The sequence below is a fragment of the Pongo abelii genome, chromosome 12 (assembly GCF_028885655.2).
Source record: "Pongo abelii isolate AG06213 chromosome 12, NHGRI_mPonAbe1-v2.0_pri, whole genome shotgun sequence".
In the NCBI taxonomy this organism is placed as follows: Eukaryota; Metazoa; Chordata; class Mammalia; order Primates; family Hominidae; genus Pongo; species Pongo abelii.
Window position 1 is genome coordinate 42,756,249 of NC_071997.2, and position 18,722 is coordinate 42,774,970.

General features: G+C 45.4%; 1 protein-coding gene across 1 annotated transcript; it reads right to left on the reverse strand.

Moving 5' to 3' along the window:
- Positions 1–1,044: 1,044 nt before the first annotated feature.
- On the reverse strand, positions 1,045–8,158 carry IL1B (interleukin 1 beta). The gene is made up of 7 exons (XM_002811789.5): positions 8,014–8,158; positions 7,492–7,553; positions 6,874–6,925; positions 4,686–4,887; positions 3,978–4,139; positions 2,593–2,723; positions 1,045–1,873 (listed from the first exon to the last, which is right to left on the reverse strand). Exons 2-7 carry the CDS (start codon positions 7,536–7,538, stop codon positions 1,661–1,663), a joined length of 807 nt encoding a protein of 268 aa, XP_002811835.3. The 5' UTR covers positions 7,539–7,553; positions 8,014–8,158; the 3' UTR covers positions 1,045–1,660.
- Positions 8,159–18,722: the final 10,564 nt, after the last annotated feature.

The following is an 18,722-nucleotide window of genomic DNA, read 5'->3' on the forward strand; positions in this document are numbered from 1 at the left end:
TTTTGTTTTTTTTTTCAAATGTTTTGAGGCAGTTCTTTACATGTGAAGCAAGTTATCTCTTTATCTGGGATGTGAGTTACAACTACTTTTCCTCTGGCTTGTTTTGTGCTTTGACTTTACTTCTGGTGATTCCCGCAGTTCTGAAAATGTACTTTTTCCATCATTCATTCTTATACCCCCATGCCCTTGTTCACGCTGGTTCCTCTACCTGAGGGCCTTTCTTTTCTATCTGGGAACAATTTTTTAGAGATAGGGTCTCACTCTGTCGCCCAGGCTGGAGTGCAATGGTGCAATCATAGCTCACTGCAGTCTTGAACTTCTGGGCTCAAGCAATCCTCCAGTGTCAGCTTCCCAACTAGCTAGGACTACAGGTGCATGCCAGCATGCCTGGCTGATTGTTTTATTTATTTATTTTTTGTAGAGATGGGGGTCTCACTATGTTGCCCAGGCTGGTCTTGAACTCCTGGGCTCAAGCGATCTTTCTGCCTCTGCCACCCAAAGTGCTGGGATTACAGGCGTAAGCCACCTTGCCCAGCCCATGTGTGGAAATTTTCTATTTATCCCTTTAGGCTTGATTCTTATGTCACTCTCCTCACTCCTTCCTGGATACTCCTTTTGTATTTTATCTTACTCTACTTGTCATGTTGCCTTGTTTTTGCTTGTACCTATCTGCCTCTCCTATCTGAGGAGGAACTTGTTACCTTTCTTGTCTCTGTACTCCCAGCTCCTAGTACATAGCGCTTGCTCAACAGATGTTTGGTGCATTGATAGATAAATCACTGGTAGCTGTTACTACCAGTCCTGACTCCCTGCAGTGCTTCAGCTGATCCTGTTCCAGATGTGCACTGAATATCATTTTGTAGAACAACAGAAATAAAGGGGATGGGTGAGGAGGATAGTCTTTGGTGGCCAAGGATGTTTCTAGGTACTTTGCAGTACTCAGCAATGAGGAGTGGGATTCTAGTCCCCCAAGAACTCTCACAGCCCTGTTTATCTTTACTGTTCGGTGTCAAATCCAAGACAAGTCAATGATCAGGAAAGACCTTTTTTTTTTTTTTTTTTCAGTGAAGTTTATTTCAGAACCATTGAACAGTATGATATTTGCTCATTTATAAATATTCCCATTTAAATAATCTGAGCTTATATATTTTCAGTTTTAATTAAAGGACTTGATTTAAAGAGAGCACACCAGTCCAAATTGAATTGATTCCATAGCTATTAAAAACTAGGCTCTTTTACAGACACTGCTACTTCTTGCCCCCCTTGAATAAATTAGACCAATCAATAAAACAAACAAACAAATAAATAAATAAATAGGGAAGCGGTTGCTCATCAGAATGTGGGAGCGAACGACAGAGGGTTTCTTAGAACTAAATGTGGCCGTGGTTTCTGTCAGGCGGGCTTTAAGTGAGTAGGAGAGGTGAGAGAGGCCTGGCTCAACAAAAAGGCTGAGGATTGGCCCCGAAAGGAGAGAGCTGACTGTCCTGGCTGATGGACAGGAGATCCTCTTAGCACTACCCTAAGGCAGGCAGTTGGGCATTGGTGTAGACAATAGGAAAGTCCAGGCTATAGCCATACTCAAAAACCTTTCTGTTCCCTTTCTGCCAGCCCTAGGGATTGAGTCCACATTCAGCACAGGACCCTCTGGGTACAGCTCTCTTTAGGAAGACACAAATTGCATGGTGAAGTCAGTTATATCCTGGCCGCCTTTGGTCCCTCCCAGGAAGACGGGCATGTTTTCTGCTTGAGAGGTGCTGATGTACCAGTTGGGGAACTGGGCAGACTCAAATTCCAGCTTGTTATTTATTTCTATCTTGTTGAAGACAAATCGCTTTTCCATCTTCTTCTTTGGGTAATTTTTGGGATCTACACTCTGCAGCAAAAGAGAAAGAAGAATTTTTGTGAGGCAAGGGACAAAGATGCTATGGGAAAGATGTTCTTTGAGTTGGTCAGAGAGGAAACTGATGAGCAGGTCACATGATCAGGAGCCAGACTCCTGAGTTATAACTGGGCCCCCAACTTTCCGTGTGATTATTAAAAGAGCCCTTCTTCTTTTCTAAAACTTAGTGCCAAATGCTGAGGAGCATAATGTAGGTGAGAATTTTTTTTTTTTTGGGGGGGTGAAAATTAAGCTAGAGCTTCTTGAAGTACCTAGTTTCCAGGGGCTTTTTATTGTATTTTTCCTTATGGTCCTAGAATGACATCAACTTGGAAATGAAGCTTTTGCTGAGAAAGCTGGAGGTGATAGTGGTGGTGATTTTGGGAGTGGAGTGGACGTGATAATGGGACCCTTTAAGTCATTTATATCCCAAGGTGTCTATCAAATGAGAGCAGCCCTAACAATATATAATCTGTTGGGGTTGTAACTATGGTAGGACATAATAACATCAGCAAAATGATTTAATTTTCTGCAGCAGGATTGAAGGTTGCACGCATTTAAAAATTATGTTAAATTTATTTACATTAATGCAAAATTGTCAAATAGACCTGTTCCCAGCTTTTCCTGGGGATGGGGGCGGGGAGAAGGTGGTTGTCTGGGAATAAGTGGTAGCAGGAGGCTGAGAAGGGCTTCATTCCATAGCATTCACTTACCTCCAGCTGTAGAGTGGGCTTATCATCTTTCAACACGCAGGACAGGTACAGATTCTTTTCCTTGAGGCCCAAGGCCACAGGTATTTTGTCATTACTTTCTTCTCCTTGTACAAAGGACATGGAGAACACCACTGAAGAAAGAAGGGGGTCTTGTGGTTAGGGACACAGCAGTGCAGGGTCAGCCCAACCCCTGGGCCCCATGAGTAGGATACATGTAATTTGGTAGCCTCTGTGGGAACCCACAGTGAGGTTCCTTGGCCTAAGAGACAGGATAACTTGACTTCTCACAGACAATAGCAGGATCATTTCGTTGATTTAGGGTTTCCCCTCAAAGGCCTGAGGGTTTCTCAGAGCCTCATAGCAGTAGGAATGGAGAATGAAAGACGGTCTACATTTTAAATGTGGAAGGAAGGAAGGAAGGAAGCAAGCCATTGTGTCACTGGCTGGCAATGTGCCCATCCACAGGAGCGGAACAATTTGATCAATGTGGAAGGAAAGGAAAGAGGTGAAGCTGTACTTCTGCCAGAAATCAGGCACCAGAACTGTTTCAGGAACAGAGAATAGCCCATGGGAAGAAACTACGAGAGGAGAGGCTGAGCTGGGAAAGTGGCTCCAAAGAGAGACACTCATTTTGATCTTCCCCAGTCACAGCAGTGTCAATTGGAGGCCCTGGGATCACTCTGACTACCCGATTCCAAAGAAACAGGATTTTCTTGGCCTGGCTGAGAGCAAATAGCTTCTCCCTGAGTGAGGCTGTCCTTCAAAGTCAGCAGTCTTAGTTGCCCACACTCCTGTGCACAGGCTTTGGCTACTGTGGCACGATGCCAGGTAGATCACCACAGCTAATGATGGGCTCACCGCACTTGAAACATTTGCCAGTTACAGCGGAGAGATATAAGTTCCTGCTGGGCAGTAAAATTTCCCTACAAGGAACCACCTGGCATTGGGTGAGACGGATGTTGGGGCAAGGGGGCAAGACTGGGGAGGGGGATGGACACATTATCGCTCCAGCACTCTTGTTTCAGCCTCAACAACAGGAAGAGAGAACCCACAGGCAGTTAGGCCATGTCCATCAAATGACCCCATATTGTGGAAGAATTGACATTGCACTATGCCCAAGAGACTTGGGTGGACACGGTCCTGGGAGTGCTTGAGCTGTCTAATTTCTCAGGGTAACTAACACTCCTGTTAACAAATGCACTGGCCGGTACAATCAAATGTGCCATTTCTAGGACCAAAGTTTGTATATTCCTTTTTAATGTTTTTTTTTTTTTTTCACTTGTGTTGATCATTTGCCTTAAATTAACTTTCTGCTTTGTTTAAAACATGGAGAATTAGCAAGCTGCCAGGAGGCCAGGCAGGGAAACCAGGATGTTTCCATTTACCTTGTTGCTCCATATCCTGTCCCTGGAGGTGGAGAGCTTTCAGTTCATATGGACCAGACATCACCAAGCTTTTTTGCTGTGCGTCCCGGAGTGTGCAGTTCAGTGATCGTACAGGTGCATCGTGCACATAAGCCTCGTTATCCCATGTGTCGAAGATAGGTTCTGAAATGTGGAGCACATGTTGTTTAGGTATAAAATCAGAAGGGCAGGCCTCGTGAGGTGAGGCAGCAGAATTTGATTTCTTGGAGGACACCTGAGCATATATGGTCAAAGTCTGATGACAACACCGGTAGGGACGAAGCTGGGAGTGGGGTGGCTAAGAACACTGGACCTGACACTATTAGACATGGGTTCCAGCTTCAGGTCTATTACTGCTTACTGTGGATGAGCAACAGAGCTGCTTAGGTAAAATGGTGATGGTCCTAACACTAGCCCACAGGGAGGTTACGAACCTCTGGTGACAATGTAAGTGTAAGCCCCTGAGAAAGAGTGAGGGAGTTGCAAATGTCAGTAGCCATCACGATCTTCTTTAAGAATAGTTTCCACTAAAGAGATGATTGCTTTGGTTTCCAGCCTTCTTTGTTTTGTCTCCCCACTGGGCCTTCTACCTTTAAAGGGCTTTGGCTCTGGGGGAATTGAGTTGGCTGGGGCTTGATGACTTCCAAGAAGACACAAGTGGAGATCTACTGCCTGCTCTTGGCTAAGTACCTTCTTCAAAGATGAAGGGAAAGAAGGTGCTCAGGTCATTGTCCTGGAAGTTCTGTGGGCAGGGAACCAGCATCTTCCTCAGCTTGTCCATGGCCACAACAACTGAAACGGCCTGCTTGAAGCCCTTGCTGTAGTGCTGGTGGGAGATTCGTAGCTGGATGCCGCCATCCAGAGGGCAAAGGTCCAGGTCCTGGAAGGAGCACTGCGGAGAGAGCAAGGGAGGGAGCCTGGTGAGGTGGTCCTGCCAGGAACCGTGCTTTGACATTAGAGAGGAGAAAGCTCAGAGAGGAGGAAAGGGCTTGAAAGAATCCCAAGCTTCTAAAGATCACCCCTCTCTGGGCCAGGCATGGTGGCTCATGCTTGTAATCCCAGCACTTTGGGAAGCCGAGGTGGATGAATCATTTAGGTCAGGACTTCAAAACCAGCCTGGCCAACATGGCGAAACCCCTTCTCTACTAAAAATACAAAAATTAGCTGGGTGTGATGGGGCACGCCTGTAATCCCAGCTATTCAGGAGACTGAGGAAGGAGAATCGCTTGAACTCAGGAGGCGGAGGTTGCAGTAAGCCAAGATTGTACCACTGCACTCCAGCCTGGGCAACAGAGTGAGACTCCATCTCACAAAACAAAACAAAACAAAACAAAACAAAATAAAATAAAATAAAAAGATTATCCGTCTCTGAAGCTCAAGGAGGTTAAGGGTGTACTTAATGGCACACAGCAGGTTAGAGGCAGACTCAAGACTAGAATGTGGGCTTTCTGACACCTTACAGGCTATTCTTTTAGAATAAATCCCATTTCTACTTTGTTCATCTTTTTTGTACATGCCCCACCTACACCATACATGTATACCTTCTCTATATCGTTTTGTATCCCTAATGCTGTCACACTATGATTTGCTTTTTCATGCAGGTGACCATAACATTTTCCATTCACCTATGCTCACTCAGCAAGTATTCAGTTTTTCTACACTGTTCTTTTTTTTTTCCTTTTTCATAACACTGTCTCATAGGCGTTCTGCAAATCCTGTGAGAGTATTTTTGTGAAATGTTACCACTTTCCTCTTATTCAGAGAAGCTCCGTATTAAGGCTTCACTGAGGTTGCCTTAAGTCATGATAATGGTTCAAAGGCTTGAAAGACAGTTAAAGAGACCTCTAAGTGCACAAAAGAAAGTTGAGCAGGAGAGAATTTCCTGCCTGGAGCAGAGCCAAGCTGCTGGAAGAGGCAATGGGGGCAAAAGCCAGGCAGACAAGCCAATGGGCTCCTCCCACAGCTGGAGCCAATGAGTTATGCCAGTCTTAAAACTTTTAAAGAAATGTGTTTTTAACAAGACTGAGGACTGGATTATGAGGCTAGGGGAGGCTGTCACAAACTGGAATAAAATAAAGCCAGAGAAAAGTGGCTGCCTCCCAACCTGCACAACTGACCTAGCTAGGCTGATGGCTGGGCCACCTAGGAAGGCTACTGAGCATCATGTAAAACAGAAGGGACAGCAGGAATATAACATGGCTCTCTGTAAGGATGAGTCTGAAAAATGCCCATTTGCTGCCCAAATGCCCTTAGCTACAACTGAAAATATTTCAGAACTGGAGGTTGCAGGATGCTGGCATCTCAGATATCATCCAGCTCAGCCCTTTATTTTTCAGATGAGGTCCAAAGCAGGTAAAATGACTTGTCAAGGTCAAACAGCAAGTGAATGGTTTTCTTTCAAGTCTCAATTCATCTTTTTGTTTACATCATCTATGTCTTGTTGTTATAAGCTTCACCCCAGGGAGCAAAAAACTATTCTACTCAAAAGGGGTAGACATATGTTAGTTCTCAAGATCATCTCTTGGTTTCAGAGTTTAACTCAAGTGATTGGCATAGGCTGAACCCATCTCCTAAAAGGAGAATCAAATTTGTGTTGAAGACTTGGTTGTCTTCCTACTATGAAACAGGAAACATTATCACTACTCCTCCCCTGTCACCACCAAGTGTGGCCACCACCACCAACGTTAGTGAGTGACTATGGTGATAAGATGACCAAGTGGCCAAGTCAGCAAGTGGTGCAGCCTGTGTCTCATTGGAAGAGGTTAAAGTTGTTCTAAAACAAAATACCATGGCATCAAAGTGGCCCAGAACTCTCTTCTTTGAGCTTTCCCTGTGTTAGAGCCCTTCCTTGGGTTGGGAGTTAAACCCATAGTCTTACCTTCATCTGTTTAGGGCCATCGACTTCAAAGAACAAGTCATCCTCGTTGCCACTGTAATAAAAACGGGGACATGTCTCAATTATGTCTTCTAAACAGGTTTATTTTTCCTTCCCTGTGTGCAAGACTTGACTGTTCATAAGAAATGGCAAACAGCCTGTCTTTCATAGCTGCCTGAAAACACCTGGCAAGTTTCACAGTGATATGTGCAGAACAGTCTAGAAGGCAGATTCTAGGCCTGGCAGGTGGGCACCTTGGGTGCTCCCTGTTGGATTTTGAGGCCTAACCTCTAGCCCAGCAGAGTCAGCTAAAATCTGAGCTCTCCCTCTCCCTCCAAGCCGCACTTTGCAAAGGGATTCCTTGTATTGTGGGCTTGGAATCTTTTTTCCCCATTTGCCTCTGCAGGAAGCCCTTGCAACAATACATCTGGATAGCCTCCAGGCCCCAAGGCTGGAGGGACTTGTAATGGGAAAGTAGTCTTTAAACCAGATTTACTTGGCACCCTGTTTGCCACTGAAAGAGGCAATTTAGGGGAAAAATCTGGTCTCCAAGCACAGATAACACTCTACTCTTGAAAGAGAAGACCTGCTCATGTTACTGATCTCAGTGTCCCCACTGACCTGTAGTAAGCCATCATTTCACTGGCGAGTTCAGGTACTTCTGCCATGGCTGCTTCAGACACCTGTGTAAAAAGGAGAAAATGAGTGACTTCCCCATGATGGCTACATTCATGTGTGATTTCTCTCAGCATCCAGTGCATGGCAGTCATGCAAAGAAGTGATCTCTGAGTGAATGAATGAATGTGTGAAAGAGAAGTCCTTTGGGTCTAGAGAAAAGCATTTGCTAAACCAAACCCCAACTAGCAATGTATTGGCTAGGAGAGCTGGAGCAGAGGCTTTGACACTAACCTTTAGGGTGTCAGCTGCTAGATAAGCAGTATTCATTCCCAGAATATTTCCCGAGTCATAAGCATTATATTACACCTGACATTTTTGCAAAAAGCTGAGAGAGGGAGGCAGAGAGGGAAGGAGGGGGAGAGAGAGAGAGAAAGAAAGAGAGAGAGACATATGCATACACACAAAGAGGGAGAGAGACAGAGAGACTCCCTTAGCATCTAGTTGTAAGGAAGATTAAAGTCATACTTGAGCAATGAAGACTGGCTGAAGAGAATCCCAGAGCAGCCTGTTGTGCCTTGTGCCTCGAAGAGGTTTGCTGTCTGCCAGTTTCTCCCTCGCTGTTTTATGGCTTTCAAAAGCAGAAGTAGGAGGCTGAGAAATTTCTCTGTTGAATACCTGATTTCACAATCAAGTTAAAGGAAAGGGGAAAAGAAAAGAGTATTGGTGGAAGCTTCCTAGGGGAGGGGACTAATAAACTGAAATAATTCTCTGGTTCATGGAAGGGTAAGGAGTAGCAAACTATGACACATTTTGCAAATGTATCACCATGCAAATACGCATTGTTTTTCTGACAATCGTTGTGCAGTTGATGTCCACATTAAAATACTGGATTTTCCTACGTTAGAAGAATGTTTGAATTTAGGATATCTGGGACAAAGTGGAAGACACACAGATTTATACATGCAAATACTTTTCTTCATTCACTTCTTTGTACTTAAGTTTAGGAATCTTCCCACTTAGAGATGGATAAATGGGTACAATGAAGGGGCAATAGCCCTCCCTGTCTGGATTGAGGGTGTGGGTCTCTACCTTGGGTGCTGTTCTCTGCCTCAGGAGCTCTCCGTCAATTGCAGGAGCCTCTGGAGAGAAAACTGACCTTTCTTGGATGGGGCAGAGAACATACGGTACACAGGGTTCAGGCTCCTCATGGAGTTGGGGCAACCCCGGAGATAAGCTCACACAACCCTGCAAGACCAGGTGCTGTTACCCTAGCCAATCTCATGGATAAACCAGATCAATGCCAGATGATCTCTGCCTAAAATGATTTTTTGGTGAACTCTGAAAAGTGGAATATTGTTTCTGTAAGAATATCCATCTGAGACTCTATCTCTTGGTAATACCAAGAGTTATCAGTTTCTCTTTAACCGAGACACCAGCAAAGTGCCTGCTCCAGGGTACTGCCCAGGGGAGCCCTCCATTTGTAGAATGAATGAGAGTCCAGGTTATGAACAGTGCCTGGAGTCTAGGAACACCCTCCTTTGCCTCTTTGACAGGTCTGCATCATAACACTTTTTTTTTTTTTTTGAGACGGAGTCTCATTCTGTTGCCCAGGCTGGAGTACAGTGACACGATCTCGGCCCCCTGCAAGTTCCACCTCCCGGGTTCACACCATTCTCCTGCCTCAGCCTCCCCAGCAGCTGGGACTACAGGCACCTGCCGCCATGCCTGGCTAATTTTTTGTATTTTTAGTAGAGACAGGGTTTCACCATGTTAGCCAGGATGGTCTCGATCTCCTGACCTTGTGATCCGCCCGCCTCGACCTCCCAAATTGTTGGGATTACAGGCGTGAGCCACCGTGCCCAGCCTGTAACACTTCTTATAGCGCTGAGTTGAAACCTTGCTCCTCCTGGTTGCTCCAGGAAACTATGAAATCTTTTTGAGCCAAGTCTAGCACAGTGCCTGGCATGTACATTCAGGTGGTAGAGTTTGCTACTTGAATGGGTGAATGGGAATTTGACAGCATTTTTATTCAAATTAGTATGTGCCAGGTATCATGCTCGCTCTGCATTATCCAGGGGAGTAAGCCTCCGTGCAAGTATTTGAGACACGAGGGAAATAGGCTCTACTGGGGGAAAAAGAGCATTTCATGGACTTGCTCTCCAAGCAGCCTTCTGATTTTTAATTTGGCTCCTGGTATCTTGATATCAGGAGTCAGTCACAAGAACTCCATCTTTAGTAAGTTATATTTTCCACAGGAAATCTAAAAGCTGTTCAACGTGTTAGTTTCCTGTGAATTTGATAAGCAATAATCTATTCCTAACACTGAGCCCTCATGAAATTTGGTGTCTGGTCCTGCAGATAGCTAAAGGCCCTGTCTGGGTGGCCTAGGGGACTCCTCTGTTTTGCCTCCACAGGATCCACTTTGCAAATTAACCACTGGTTCTCCGGTTGTAGGAACTGCCACCTTCCTCAGAGCCTGTCTTTCTTTCTTTCCTCCTTCCTTCCTCCCTTCCTTCCTTCCTCTTTCTTTCTTTTTCTCTTTCTTTTTTCTCTTTCTTTCTTCTTTCTCTCTCTCTTTCTTTCTGTTTCTTTCTTTCTCTTTCTTTCCCTCCCTCCCTCCCTCTCTCTCTATTTCTTTCTTTCTTTTCTCTTCTTTTCTTTCTCTCTTTCTTTCTCCCTCCCTCTCTCTCTTTTTCTCTCTCTCTCCCTCCCTTCTCTCTCTCTCTCTCTCTTTCTCTCTCCTAAACAGGATCTAGCTTTATCCCCAGGCTGGAGTGCAGTGGTACAATCATGCATTCATTGCATGATCACAGCAGCCTCAAACCCTTCCCCAGAGTCTTTATGCGGCAACCAGCAGGGTCTGGAGGGTTGGTGGCTCTGTGAACTCTCCTGACAGAACACAGAGATGTCTTTGGTCTGTTGATGTGATTATAAACTGAGCAAAGGAGGATCAAAGCCAGTGACAGGAAGGGAGATATGCAAGGGACCCGAGCATCAGCTCTGAGTTAGTGCATTCTGCTTCTGGGACTTGGGATACAGGTCACAAACCTTGAGCTTCTACTTCTCCATCTTCCAATTGTAGCATCCAGGACCTCAGAATCTGCCAGCTGAGAGGAGCCCTAATGATTGTCTGGTGGGATATGGTAGGACCACAGAGATGAAGACATGAATAGCTATTTGAATGTGAACATCAGACGAAGAAATCAAGGCTAGGAGGGATGAAGTGACTCATCCAATAGTACAGTGTGGTTGAAGCAGCACTAGTATCCAGGTTGCATGAGCCCCTGATGCTTTCGCTCGAGGGAAATTTTGGAGCCATGGGGCAATGCCCCCTGACGTAACAGTCTCCACAGTTCTGCCATGTCTCATCCTGGCCCTGTAACCTGGACCCAAACCTGCTACCATCCCATCCATCTGAGGAAGTGAAACCTCTTATGTCAAATAGACAGGTTGTGCAATGTATGTATCAGATCCTGTCTTCCCAAGGAGACTGCTCAGGCCACAGCACTTCCTTCCGATCCCCAATGGGCAGAAAATATCTTGCTATAGACATAGTTGGCACTAAGGGAGGGAGTGGAAGAGTGATGATGATGTAGATGGTGATGTAGCCCCAAGGAAGTGGAACAAGCAGAGATGGGAAGCTGGAAATGCCAGGATGCTCCAGCTTTTGGAGAATTATTCAGTTCTTGAGTCACTAAGGCCTTTCTCAGCTGCAAGTTCCTCTTTACCCTGGCAGGTCATTCTTCCAAGACAGGAGACTGACATTTATTCAAAGCAGCAAGTGCCCTGATACCATCTTGTGTCTGATCATGGGCTTCCCAGCCAGTTATCAAGGTTGCTCTCATCTCATTGGTCTTCAATCATTTTGAACAAGAAGACAAGCAAAATAATCATGGGTTAGTTCTTATATTATCATGTACATGTAGTGATATCTGTTCTTTGCAGTGAGCTGTTCCTTCCTTGTTCACCCTCTTGCTTAGAACAGAACTAAGCAATCTGCCCCCACCATTTTCCCCAATTTCCCATCTCATTATTGGCACTGGCTTCCTAACATTTATTCTTATGAGTCTCATTTTCTTGTATCATTTCCATGAGTCCCTCTGGGATCTTAAAGTATGAAAAATGTTGTGTGTACCCACACCTGTCTCTGTGGATATTTCTCTCCTTTCCCTTCTGCTTCTGGAATTATTTGGGAATGGGCACTATGATTTTTATCATATCGCTTCCACTTCCTTTATGGCATCATCTCCAATGGGCTTCTTCTCCCTCTTGGATCCGGGTTCTCAGAATGGGGACATGCAGAGTCCAAGGGACATTCCATTCTCCTCCCTGGTCTAGAATAAGGAGGGCTTAGATATATGAGCAGGTGGCTGGGGCTGGCGAGCTATGTAGTCTCCAGTGGCTTTTCCCTGATGTCGGAGTTGTTATGTCAGTTCTGGGAGGCCAATAAGACCTTGTCCTTCCTTTGGATCCATCAGAAAAAGCCCCTGGGTGGGTAAGATGGATGGCAGGGCTCTCCTACTCTATGTCTTTTCTCACACCTAGTGTGTATAAGAGAGGGGACCACAAACAGAGGGGGCTCTGGTACCACTTATCCGGGGTCTGGAAACATTTTCTGTAAAGGGCCAGATAATAAATGTTTCAGGTACAACTACTCAACCTTGCATCATTTCAGAAAAGCAGTCAGATAATACACGAATGGGTGTGGCTGGACTTGTCCTGCGGGCCCCTGTCTTGTACCATTGTATTATATCATTTTTTCTTACATACAAATTTAGAAGCAATACTTAAAAAAAAAAAAAAGCCATCCTTTATTGAGCACCTACTAAGTGCCAGGTACCTTTTTTCCCTCATTATCTTATTAACTCTTCATAATAACCTTTAAAGTAGATAATATTGAAACATTTGACCTATGCAGAAACTGAGGTTCAGACAATAACTTATTTAAGACCGCACAAACAGTAAATGCTGGAACTACGACGCAAATATGGGTTAACTGAACCGAAACCAGATCTTTATTTCTCACTTTTAATTGTTACATATGTTTATTGCCCCTGTCTCCTCCTGTCCACACGGTGCTCATCAGCAGACTCCTTTCTCATTCTCAGTGATTGAGTGACATTCTAAACTACATTGGCCTGGCAGATTCACCTCTGTCCCCTAAATGTTTCCACATTGTCCTTTTAGGATTGGGATCCTCTCTGTTCCCTTGTCTTCCCTCCTTTCTTCTTCTGGCGGTGACGTGCTGTGTGAATTTGTTTCTTTCTCCTCTCAGGGTAGTACTGGGACTTTCCAAATCAGGGTTTTTAGTGATCTCTCTTCCCTTTTCTGAGTTTCTTCCCTATTCCCGTTCACTTTCTCATCTACAAGTGGCAGCTTTGTTGCTGGAGGATTTCCTTTGTCCTTTTATTCTTCTTTAAGACTTTGTCATAACTGTCAAAAGCAATCCCTTGAAGGTATCTATCCTTGGAATTGTGTGCTTATGATGCTGAAAAATACTTCTCTTCTAAAAGCTATGATAAAATGCTTCTCTCCCAAAATGTCTGTCGTTGCTGTATTCTACTCTCTGGTTATTACACAATCAAAGATGATTTGGTCATTTCCTTCCAGGACTTTGTTAATTTCACTTCTTCAGCTGCTTCCCTCTTGTTGGCTGGAACTGAGTTTTCTATCTTCTGGGAGAAGAAGTTCTCAGCAAGGCCACTCAGGATTTGTTAGGTGCATTTTGTCAAGTCTAGGACCCAGGCTCTGGGTGCCTGATTTCCTCTAATTACTGAGCAATATAAAATGAGGAAGTCTGATTGTGTAAAGGTGTTAAACTTTTGTGTGAAGGCAAAACTTTAATACCATGAATAGAGATTCCAGAATTTGCCAACTTCTACCGGGATTCCTTTCACTCCCTGACATTAGAATGTTAGAAAATCTACCACGAAACATCTATGAGGCTATCCTACAAGGCCCGTTTTTCAAAATAGGTTTTTACAAGGATTGCTATTTGGGATGATAGTTCCAGAAAGGCGCTATCAAAGTTAATTGATGATGTGTGCAAGCTGAAAGTTATATGTTAGAACTAGCAGTGATTTCAAAAATATCCCTTTTAGGCTTTTTGCTAATATATCTGCTCATTTTCAAAGTTCCAAATATTATAAAAGTATTTAAAGCAAAAAGAAGAAGCCCTCCATTTCTACTGGCCCACTTCCCTGTCTCAACCAGAAAGTATTTTCCCAGGCAATGCTACCCCAGGACTCACACTCCATCCATCCATCACCTACCATAGGTTCTTTGAAGGGCTCATTTTGAGTGCTTCCTGAGTGCCTGGGATCTGTTATTTCTCTCCATTTCTACTGCTGCATAGTAGTTCAAGTCCTCCTCCGTTTTCCCCTAGGCCATTTGAATCATCTGCTAATTGGTTTCCTGATTGCCACGGAAACTTCATCCATCCCTTCCTCACACATCAGCCACAGAAGTGTCTCCAAAAAGCAAATCTGGTGACATGAAGCCCTTGCACAAAACCCATTCATTACTGGTTCCCCACCTCCTTTGTGGATAAGTTCAAGCTCCTGAGTGTGGCAAGCAGGGCCCACCTGGAATCCCCTGCCCTCCTCTCCTATACCACGTATCAACCTTTCCAGACTATTTGCAGTTCCTTGAATGTGATATTCTTTCTAGTCTCTGTGCTTTTGCATAACCTGTTCTTCCTGACTGGAAACTCCTTCTCCTCCTTGTAGTTTGGCTAATTTCTAGTCTTTCAAGACTCAGCTTATGCTTCACCCCCTCTATAACAAGTCCTTTCCCAAGCTGGGTGGTAGATGCTCCTCTGTGCTGTGTGAGTCTTGAACATCCTCAGCAAACCTCAGCTTTGTTTGCTTGTCTCCCTTGCTGTTAATGCACCTGATTCAGGGCTGGCATATACTGCTCACCTCCATGACTGGCTCATGGTGGTGCTCCATGAATATCATCCAACCAAACGGATGAGAGCTATCATGCCATCACTTGTGACTTCCATCTGGAGCTAACCTCCCCCAACAGGAAAGCGTTTCCTTAGGAAAGAATATCTTTGGGTTAAATAGAAGTAGAGACTCACCAGAAGCACTATGTCCAGCTCAGAATGAACTGCTCAGTAAGCAGCCTTGTCAATGAGGAGGCAGCAGGCCAGCCCCAGAGGCCTCAAAGTGGGAGAGTAGAGAAGCGCAGTTCCTGCCACAAAGGCACAGTGGACACCTTGCTCCCCTGGCTGGCTGGAAGCAGAATGGTGTCCACCTGCTTCCATGGGAATTCTGCACCTTTAATAAAGTTTTATGGGACAGGAAGGTGACTGGCATTGACACTGTAATGAGGAATGTGTGGTGCCACCTTTGCTGTGTGTTACCAGAAATACCTGTGGCAGGTAAATTTCTAGAGAGACACTCCCATTTCTCCCATATAGCAATTTTGAAATGTTTCCTGAGGGCTTTCCAAATTCATCTGGGAACGTAGGAGTTCCAGAAAGATGAAATCAAAGGTGATGGTATGCCAAAGAAAGTAGCTTTTAGAATGACTTACATTAGCCATTCATCCATTCAGCACACCAGGCATTCAGTTTGAGGGGTGTGTGTGTGTGTGTGTGCGCGCGCATGAGAGCGTGTGCGCCCGTGTACATAGGGGAAGGGAAACAAAACAAAAGTACACAAGACATGATAGTTGTCCTCAAGGAGTTTTTGCAAATGTTCACAATTTAAGAGAATATGCTGTGCTGTGGCTGGTGTATAAACCAACTGCTAGGGAGAGGCCTTCCACACACACTTGGGGCAAGTGCGACCTCTAGGACTGCCAGTGGAATCTGGGCATGCTGTTTGTGGTTGATAAACCCTGGTCCCTTGATCAGGGACCTATGTTTACCTTTCCTCTCCCTGGAAGTCTTCATTAGTGGGCATCCAGAAGGTCTTGCACAGGGCAGAGGGAGGCACAAAGACAAGAGTTTGAAACCAGCCTGGACAACAAAATGAATTTCTATCTTTACAAAAAAAATTAAAAAAAAATTAGCCAGGTAGGATTGCACGTGCCTGTAGTCCCAGCTATTCAGGAAGCTGAGGCAGGAGGATTCCCTGAGACCAGGAATTTTGAGGCTGTGGTGAGCTATTAAGTTGGTGCAAAAGTAATCGTGGTTTTTGTCATTAAAAGTAATGGCAAAACCTTTAGTGACAAAAACTGTAATTACTTTTGCAGCAATCAAATATGATTGCACCACTGCACTGTGCTCCAGCCTGGGCAACAGAGTGGGACCCTGTCACAAAATAATAAATAAAAAAAATGTAAACAAGTAAAAAAAAACACCAAAAACAAAAAAAATGGGTGTTGAGACCCCTGAATTGAGGAATAATAGGAAGGAGTGTGATTCTGTGTGTGCATGCATGGGTGTGCACCCTGAGTGCCTGGGTGGCTCACCCTGGGCTAGTTCCGGTGGCAAATGGTTTTTCTCCAGCTGGGCTACCACCATCTTCTCCCAGGGCCTGTCCAGGTCTTTGGTGGCAAGATGCCTATGGACTAGAGTCCCTCCTCAGAGGAAAGGCTCCTCCCATTTCTCTGGCTTTCAGGTAGAAGTCCATGACTTCAACAGGTCCCCACTTCAATGTTATGGGTTAGTTTAGGTGGGGTCTCCTCTGAGAGCCTCCCATAGCCCAAAAGGCCCTGTCCTAGCTGGCACTGCATCTCCCTCTTCCCAGCTCTCAGCCTTTCTCTTTGCTCACCCCACTCCGCACAGGCTTTCTGCCTGATCCTTGGATGTGTCAATCCTGCCCCTAAGGGATGCAAGGCAATTTGTCCTTTTATTATTAAGATCTCTCCTGAGGCCAGGTGTGGTGGCTCACACCTGTAGTCCTAGCACTTTGGTAGGCCAAGGTAGGAGAATCGCTTGAGCTCAGGAGTTCCAGGCTGCAGTGAGCCATGATTACACCATTGCACTCCAGCCTGTGTGACACAGCAAGACCCTGTCTTTTTTTTTTTTTTTTTTTGAAACGGGGTCTTGCTCTGTCACCCAGGCTAGAGTGCAGCAGTGTTTCTCTGCTCACTGCAGCCTCAACCTGCACATTTTTTGTAGAGACGGTGTCTTGCTATGTTGCCCAGAGTGGCCTCAAACTCCGGGGCTCAAGAGATCTTTCCACCTCAGCCTTCCAAAGTGCTGGGACTACAGGCATGAGCTACCGCGCCCAACCAAGACCCTGTCTTAAAAACAAAACAAAAATAAACAACTCCCTCAAGTCTTTTTTTTTGAGACGGAGTCTCGCTCTGTCGCCCAGGCTGGAGGGCAGTGGTGCGATCTTGGCTCACTGCAAGCTCCGCCTCCCGGGTTCACGCCATTCTCCCGCCTCAGCCTCCTGAGTATCTGGGACTACAGGTGCCCGCCACCACGCCCAGCTAATATTTTGTATTTTTAGTAGAGATGGGGTTTCACCATGTTAGCCAGGATGGTCTTGATCTCCTCACCTCGTGATCCGCCCGCCTCGGCCTCCCGAAGTGCTGGGATTACAGGCATGAGCCACCGCGCCCAGCCAGACCTCTTGAGTCTTAAACTCCTCTGTAGTTCCAGCCACCCTTTAGCACATGACTCTGTTAATTTTGTTCTCACTGTTTGAAATTATCTCCTGTCCACTCTTGACTGACAGGTCTCTGCACTAGCCCATTCCTTAATCAGAGTACGCCCCTGTCAACTTATTCATATTGTGTCCCTATGCCAGTGTGGATGATTAAAATTGTTGAGTGGAGGCTGATCAAATGAGCCATCTCCTTCTAAGTCCTCACTTGCTGGCTCCTGTCTTAGTTTTATTCCCCGTTCTTCAAAGAATGTGAGCCCTGGAAAGTATTTTAGAGTCATTTAGTTCAGTGCCTTTGGATGGGAGGATCACATCCCTGGGTCCCATCCTGCAGATTGTTTTGCTCTGACTAAGGATTCCCTGCCTTCTCTCACTTCTGCATGGGACTTCCTTCTGAAATTGCTGCTCAGTCAAGAGAATGACCTTCCCCAACGTAATCCTACTCCACAGGGACTTAAAGGTGTCAGAGATCTCTTGCTCATCTCTCTGGCCAGCTGCCAACGTCAGTTTATAGCCAAGGGACAAGACTAGTTAGCAGATCAGGCAGGTCTCAGACCCCAGCGTAAGTGCCAGACTTCTGGCTGCAGTTGTTCCTGCCCACACTGGGCATTCAGATGGAGAGAGGGCATGGCACTACACTGTGCTCTTGGCGAAACCAAGGACTCTGAAATCTCGGTGTCAGCCCCAGGCCATTCTCTTCAGCAGAACTTCAGTCAGTCCTGTCACTAGGAGATGGGACCCTGCCTGATTGCATTCTTACAAATGGCTACATTGACAAGGGGACTAGACTTGACTGAGTGGAGATTGGGGGAAAAGGAAATAAGCCCTCAGTGCTTTCTCTGAGCACATGTCACCCTTGCTGGCTTAGCATCTATTGTTTGTCAGAAGACTTAGCTCTTACCTTGGCAAATATTCTCTGCTTGACCAAATTTTAGTCGGCCTCCTGAACCTTCTCCCAGGCACATTTGTACACTTTCTTGTAAAATCCTTTTTCAGCAAGAACCTTCTATGTTCAATATCTGATCACCCTTGAAATCTCACTGGATTCCCCATCCTCCACCATCCCCAAAGCGGTGTCCAATCACCCTGTCCTGTCTTCAGCAAGGATCCTGTTAGATGGGTTTAGGCAGAAGCTCCCTTATTTTTCATGTTTCCTCTTAGTAATTTTGCATCCACTGATCTTTGCTCTGCTTCCTGGCTATGAATATGTCCTTGCCCGTGCTGTATATGTAGTTGTATTCAATCTCTCTCCCCCCCTACAAAGTCCCATTGCAGTGTTTCCTGTATCTTCTGTGCTGGTTCTGAATAAAATCTTCTTTACCATGAATTTAAAAATATTGAATTTTTTTTTTTTTTTTTTTTTTTTTGAGACGAAGTCTTGCTCTGTTGCCCAAGCTGGGGTGCAGTGGCTTGAACCTGGCTCACTGCAACTTCCTCCTCCCGGGTTCAAGTGATTCTCCTGCCTCAGCCTCCCGTGTAGCTGGGATTACAGGTGCCCACCACCATACCCGGCTATTTTTTTTTGTATTTTTAGTAGAGATGGGGTTTCACCATGTTGGCCAGGATGGTCTCGAACTCCTGACCTCAGGTGATCCACCCGCCTCAGCCTCCCAAAGTGCTGGGATTACAGGCATGAGCCACCGTGCCTGGCCAAATAATTTTTTC